The sequence below is a fragment of the Setaria viridis genome, chromosome 8, assembly GCF_005286985.2.
Source record: "Setaria viridis chromosome 8, Setaria_viridis_v4.0, whole genome shotgun sequence".
NCBI classification, from domain to species: Eukaryota; Viridiplantae; Streptophyta; class Magnoliopsida; order Poales; family Poaceae; genus Setaria; species Setaria viridis.
In genome coordinates, this window is record NC_048270.2 from 36,972,561 (window position 1) to 36,980,312 (window position 7,752).

General features: G+C 44.1%; 1 protein-coding gene across 1 annotated transcript; it reads left to right on the forward strand.

Moving 5' to 3' along the window:
- Positions 1-1,298: 1,298 nt before the first annotated feature.
- LOC117834766 (laccase-15) lies at positions 1,299-4,974 on the forward strand. Its single transcript, XM_034714293.2, has 6 exons — positions 1,299-1,478; positions 2,614-2,765; positions 2,911-3,158; positions 3,297-3,416; positions 3,502-4,554; positions 4,636-4,974. Exons 1-6 carry the CDS (start codon positions 1,347-1,349, stop codon positions 4,824-4,826), a joined length of 1,896 nt encoding a protein of 631 aa, XP_034570184.1. The 5' UTR covers positions 1,299-1,346; the 3' UTR covers positions 4,827-4,974.
- Positions 4,975-7,752: the final 2,778 nt, after the last annotated feature.

Genomic DNA, 7,752 nt, shown 5'->3' on the forward strand with positions numbered 1-7,752 from the left:
AAACTTCACCTATCACATCGGATATTTGGATACTAATTAGGAGTATTAAACATAGTTTAATTACAAAACTAATTGCACAGATGGAGTCTAATTCACAAGACGAATCTATTAAGCCTAATTAGTCAATGATTTGACAATGTGGTGCTACAGTAATCATTTTCTAATGATGGATTAATTAGCCTTAACAGATTCGTCTCGCGAATTAGACTCCATCTGTGCCATTAGTTTTATAATTAGCTCATGTTTAGTCCTTATAATTAGCATCCGAACATCCGATGTGACCCTGCTAAAGTTTAGCACCTCGTATCCAAACACCCCCCAAGTCTGAGCTAAGCTCCCTTCTTCCTCATCTCATAAGCGGTTGATGCATGCCTTACAGTGACTGACATGGTCCAATGGCACCAATCCTGCTAACACAAAATAAGATTTTCAATCATTTTTGGGAAAAAAGAGGGTCCAATTTTGACTCCCTATGCAAAAGTTGCGCCTGTTTTATCGAACACTATGCAAGTTATATTATATTAGGTTTTTTTCGGTGCATGTTTCAATTGACAACTAAAGATGATCCACAACCAAGGACTCCACTAGACATGCAAAACGGAAGTGGAATTTTGTAGTTGACACCTTTTTTATTAAATTGAAGTCGTTTGTATATGTAAATTATCACAAAATGTTCTGGACGGTAATGGTTAAAAGGAAGCCAAGCATGGGTGGAGTGGCCTGGCTAGAGGGCATCACGCATAGGTTTGAGGTTGCAAAAACGGTTGAGGCAAGGGGTTGCAAACGAACCGACTGTACAGTCGGATCACAAAACGTTAGTACAAATTGTACAGATGCTTGCTTAAAGTCGGTTCACAAACCTTCAGTATAAATAGTTCTGTAATTGTGATTTGTAGTTGTAATATATCACAGGCCGAAACATGCAGATACAGGCATCCCAGGACATGCAACGAAAAGGAAAAAACAAGTGATCATTTTATTGGTGTTTTAAACCGTCATGTAACTCGTGTTTACTTTTGTTACAAGAAATAGAAATGCACAAAGACCTTTCTATAATACTATTACTTTGCTACGTGGAATTGGAACTTTGTATCTGTGTCGTGGTTAGCGTCACGGTGTGGCAGAGGTATCTCTGGAGCTGCCGAGCTAGTGCTGGTTATCTGTGTCGTTGTGGCCTTGTGGCCTCGTGGCATGGTAGGTGCTCAGCAATTAATCGCACGTATTGAAAACGTGTCTGTGGTCCTATTCTCCTGGAGGCACTCAGTCACCGGATACTTATATTGCTCAGCTCACCAAGCTCATATAATGTCGTACCTAGTAGCGCGAGCACAGCAACGCACGCAGCCATGGCGAGCATGGAGAGCCGAAGCCTCCCCAGGGCAGCAGCCACCTCCATGGCTCTAGCTATCGCCATTGTCTTCCTGATCTACACAACCGAACGACTGGGAGATGCGGCATCCGTTGAGCACACGTTCATGGTAAGTACGCCTGATCCTGTTTCATTCCCTTTGATCGACTTGTCAGGCGTTAATCGGCTATGGTGCAACGATATTTACATTGTATTATAGGGTGTTTTTTAAGACAAGCATATACATCGATAAACGGTTCTAGAAAATTATTTTCTAAATTAAGATATGCGTAATCAACAAAGGCGTACATTAGTGGTCACTGGTAGAAAACTCGTCTTTAGTCCTGGTTGGTAGGGAGCAAATCTCCCGAAAATTCATTCGGGATAAACCAATTGAGACATAAGGGGGTGTTTTGTCCCGGGTCACTCAACCGGGACTAAAGACCCCCTGGGATTCGAACTCGCGACCTCAAGCCTCGTGCGTAGCTTCCTTGCCATCCCACCTACACAACACATCTAACTATATAGGGGATGTAATCCTTTTGTATTAACTCGTGGGGACCCTTCTATCCCAGTTGGAAACACCAACCGAGACTAAAGACCCCTTTTATCCCGGTTGGTATTACAAACCAGGATAAAAGGGTTCGAGGGATTTAGTCTGTTTTTTACCCATCCGTGGGGATCCTTTTATCCCAGTTGGAAACACCAATCGGGATAAAAGATCCCCCTTTTATCCCGGTTGGTAACACCAACCGGGATAACACCAACCGGGATAAAAGGGGGGTCTTTTATCCCAGTTGGTGTTTCAAACCGGGATAAAAGGCCTCTTAGGGCCTTTTTTTTCCACTAGCCTTTGCAACTGGGACAAAAGGTCCCGGTTGGTGAGCCCCCGCCAGTGACCGAGCTTTAGTCTCGGTTCGTGAACCTTTTGTCCCGAGCCAACTTTAAACCGGGATAAAAGGGGTGCATGGAAGATGAGTTCTCTACTAGTGGGTTCCCTATGAATTCTTAACAATTCAACCACGATGTAGCTAGGTATATGTGTATCCATGCTTGATGTGAGTCCCCTGCCAGTGATCGAGCTTTAGTCTCGGTTCGTGAACCTTTTGTCCTGTGCCAACTTTAAACTGGGATAAAAGGAGGTGCATGGAAGGTGAGTTCTCTACTAGTGGGTTCCCTAAGAATTCTTAACAATTCAACCACGATGTAGCTAGGTATATATGTATCCATGCTTGATTTCTTGGGACATGCACATATATATGTAGGTGAGCCAGGTGAAGATGACACACTTGTGCAAGGAGACACTGGTCACCGTGGTGAATGGGCAGCTCCCAGGGCCAGCGATATATGTCACGGAGGGAGACTCGGTGACAGTTCATGTCGTCAACAAATCACCCCACAACATAACAATCCACTGGTAATCAGCTGAGTACCGACTCAATACACTTCAACCTGTTGATGGACATTCAAGCAACAATGATAATAAAGATAGAAATGAAATAATATAATAATATGCTTTCCAGCAATTTATCAACATTTTTCTTCTGTGCTATCTGATGTAGGCATGGAGTGAAGCAGTGGCTTAACTGTTGGGCTGACGGGGTGCCGATGATTACCCAACTCCCTATCCAGCCAAACCAAAATTTCACCTACCGGTTCAACGTCATCGGGCAGGAAGGCACCCTGTGGTGGCATGCTCACGTCCCCTTCCTCCGGGCATCACTGCATGGCGCCCTCATCATCCGGCCAAGAAATGGGGCGAGCTCATATCCATTTCCAAAGCCAGACAGGGAGGTCCCGATCATAATAGGTTCGTGAATTATTTGCATCATATTCTCCAGCTGTGTTAGGAGAACAGAAAGAAATTGTACCTCATTATTTATTGCTGTTTGGAAAATAGAAGAATGGACTGTTCCTATTTGAATTGAACTGTCTTCGACTTCGGCAGGGGACTATTGGCAGCTAGACCTTGCACAGGCAGCAAGGAGGATGATGCATGGTTTCTTGTTTTCCTTCGCCAATGCTTCCACAATCAATGGCAAGCTTGGAGATCTCTTCAATTGCTCCGGTAAGCAATTACAGCATTGATGTCTGTGTCAACGACATATTCCATTTTTTCTGAAAAAAGTGTCTGCTTCAACTCAACTCTGAAGGTGTGCCGGAAGATAGCTACGTATTGGACGTTGTGCCTGGCAAGACCTACCTGCTACGAATAATTAACGCCGGGCTATTCTCCGAGTTCTACCTAAAGATTGCTGGGCACAAATTCACTGTGGTTGGTGCCGATGCCAACTACATCAGCCCATACACCACGGATGTGATCGCCATCGCGCCCGGCGAGACAGTGGATGCCTTGGTTGTTGCTGATGCGCTCCCTGGAAGGTACTACATGGTTGCCCTGCCCAATCAGGCGCCATTGCCGGACACCCAGACCCCGGAATACACAACCAGAGGGATCATGCAGTACAGCAACACTTACAGCTCTGCCGATGATCCAGCAGGACTAATGTCAGATCGTGGTGTGGAAGAAAAAGAAGAAGAAGATAAAGGTTCATCCGGTGATGTGCCAGTAGCACCTGAGATGCCTGATATACATGACACAATTACATCTTACTACTTCCACAGCAACCTCACCAACCTGTACCAAACGGTGGTCCCTCAGCGAGTTGATGAACGTTTGTTCATCGTGCTCAGCCTGGGTTCAATATGTCAGCATGGCCAGTCCTGCAGGAGGGGTGATCACAATGAGACCATCCTCATCGCAACCATGAACAACGTTTCCTTCCAGGATCCCACGGGGAAGACGCCACTACTAGAAGCACACTACTACCACACTGGAAGCGTGGACTTGATGCAAGAACTTCCCGACAGACCACCTAGGGCATTCAACTTCACTGACGAAGCCTTAATCCCGTATGGGCCCAAGGAGATGCGCCTAGAGCCATCGTATAAGGCCACGATGGTGCGGAGGTTCCGGCATGGTGCCGTAGTGGAGATGGTGTTCCAGAGCACAGCAGTTCTACAGGGCGATTCCAACCCGATGCATCTACATGGTCACAACATGATCCTTCTTGCACAGGGGTTTGGTAACTTCGACGCCGCGAAAGATGTTGCAAAATACAACTTGGTGAATCCACCGGTGAAGAACACCATTCTTGTCCCAAATCTTGGGTGGGCTGCCATCCGATTTGTTGCGAACAATCCAGGTGTGTGTAAGATTTATTTGTGTTAGTCGGGTTTCAAAGTCGACGCTGTCAGATCTAATGCTTGTCTTATATGATTTACAGGAGTATGGTTCATGCATTGTCACTATGAATTCCATTTGACTATGGGCATGGCGGCAGTATTCATTGTAGAGGATGGTCCGACAGTGAACACATCTCTCCCTCCACCACCTGCTCATTTTCCAACATATTGTGGTCATGACAACAATCTCCTTCCAGATGAACTGTGCCTCCAAACTAAGAAGGATGCATGAAATCCCACGCATAAATGTAGTCTGAAATACTACTGCAACTGCTATTTTCCAAATTAACTAGTGGGGAATTATACGACAATCAATATGCATGTTCATACTACTATATCGTCTTGACTCTATCAATAATGTGAGGCCAATTATACGACAATCCCCTTTTATATCCATGTATGCATAGCTTTCTTTTTTTTATATTCGATTTTACATCCTGGTGAATTGCAATTTTTATCTATAATTGCATGTACTCTCTCCGTCCTAAATTGCAGATCGTTTTAGCATTTCTAGCTAGATTCATATCTTTTATTAATAGCTTTTATAAATACATGTACTTACAAATTAGACCCGTGTTCAAGTGGAAGTGACTAGAGGAATAATGAATCATGTCGAAAGTCCCCCAAACACGATTAAAAATTTTCAGTCACCCTTCTGACGTACAGTCCAAAGTTCAAAGCACGGGAGCTGCAAACAATTATTTCACCACCGTTTTACACTTAAGCCATATATATCCTTCGTACAAAGACCAGGCGGATTACACATAAAGAGGTCCAAACTAGCAAGCTTCTCAACATGCGACTAGTAAACCTGAAGCAAGATCGAAATAATAATCAAGAAGCCAAGCAGTTTCAATGTCTATTTTGTTTTGTCTAAATACATGTAGAACGTGGTAAACTAAAACTTCAACTATAATCTTTTAAGAAAACACCGTTGACCTAAAAAGGAAGACATCTAACATTATTTTATAAAAAATAAACTAGTGAACAAAGATATTGCAATAAGAAAGACATTACGAATACATTAGCTGGTGTCTTGTATCGTATGAAGTCATAGAGTGCAAATAGTCGTACGCGAAGCAGTTCCCCGATACAAAGTATGTTTAAAAATGACAAATTCCAGCCTACTATCTTTCTCTCTTCCCGTAGTTATCTCTATGAATCCTGAAATTGTAACCTTTTAATTAAAATATTAACTTCATGTATAAGTTTTGAAATTGACAGCACGATATCGATAAGTTTTTATTAACAATATAAGATATCGATCACGTTTGGATGCTCCCCCCCCACACACAGTTAGAATTTCTAGTTCCACCATTGCTTGGGTGATACCATATGATCTTTCCTAGAAGGTTCTAGAAAGGTAGTTTACCTGGGGTATATGCACTTCTCGGTGGGAGGACACTAGCTAGTACCGAAGTAAGCAGTTTCATAATTTTTTTGGTGGCATGCCTGAATTTCATTCTGCTCCAGAAATTATTCACCAGGGCAGTGTCTTCAAGCAAGGCGCTGAAAAAATAGGTTTAAGAACTATTTGATGGAAACACTTGCGGAGCAGCAGCAGTCCGGGCTAGTATTGATGAACCAGCCACCGGTGGGCCACCCACATCATATGGTGATGATGACGCCTCCTTCAAAAAAGATGATGCCAATGTGCATGCCGGTACTGGACAAAGCGAATACAACAGTTGGTCAGAGTAGTGTTGGCACTACGATAGCACAACCATTTCCATAGGTTCTGTATCCATTAATACTCCATGCTCATTGCACATTCTGGTCAGCAGAGTTGGAGAGACGATATAGGTTGCCCAGGGCATTGCCAATCCGGTTGGTGGTTTGTTTGATGGAAAACCTATCCCACCCCTGTATGCATGTGTACGAGTGCTTGATATCAATCCAAACTATGATGATCACGAGATAGATATCCCCACTACAGAGGGGATCTATTGCCTTGGACAATGAGTCAGTAGTACCATACTGTTGGATAAACGAGAGATACTACTGATTGGTCCACAACCTTCGATTCTTGATGATCCTGCCTCGCTCAAAACTTCCTCATGTATGAAATCCAGACTGGGACACGTTCTTGTTGAGCATTCACTAGTGGAATGGACTTTGGCACCAAAACAACTAGTTCATGGGATAAGCATATCCTGCAACATCAGCGATCTACGCCTCTCAAACTAAGCAATCCCATTCACCGAACCTTCTCTTGCACCTCCTCTCTATCCCGTCTACCCATCCTCCTCCTTTATACTATCCCTGCCCGTCATCCATTCCTACTTTACCTTCTCTCTCCCCCAACCTTCTTCGACCCAAGTGGCTTCGGCTCGGTGTTGATCTCAAACGAATTTGATACCGAACAGATTTAAGTGTGGCTGAGGCTAGATGTTGACAAGGGTTCTGAACCCATAACTTGGTTGCCCGAGGTTAAGTCTGATGCCTCAAAATCGGAGGCTAAAGGTTGTCACGGGTTCCGAACCCATAACTCGGTTGCCCAAGGTTAAGTCTGATGCCTTGAAATCGGAGCTCGAAGCTGCTAGGGCTTTAGCCGGGCTGAAATTAAAAAACCCTGGCAAGAAAACTTGAGTGAGAATAGTCGATGGAATAGTCGATGCTCTGGAGGATGATGACGATGAAGTCGGTTTCTTGGATGACAACTTGTCCCTGGTTTCACCTCTGCACGGTTTGCTTGAGGATAAGGCTCACGATGTTTCCGCTGAGAGGATTCGCAATCCAAGAATGTTGAAGAAACATCGGGTGCTATTGGTACTGTCCTTCCTATTATACAAGTTGTGAAGGAAATTACGGAGCGCGCGGTTTCTGCCCACTCAGAAAGGTAATCTTGATAATACAAGTCTGGCTGGTCTTAGTTTCGTGGATGTTAGCGGGGCTTCTTCTAAATTTTTGATGGACTTGCGAAGCACAATTGGCAAAGTCGGAGAGCCGTATCATGAACCCTCATATCTTTTGCATGTAGATCCTTTGCCCGACGGTCCTGATCCACCTCAGGTTTTGCTGGACTACAACAAGGATTTTGGTACAAATATCAAGGAGAAGTTGCTGGCTATCCACATTCCTGGAGCAGGTGAAGACAATGATCCTTTCAATCCTCCATTACTATGGAGATCGCATGACTCACTTTGACCTGTAGGTGA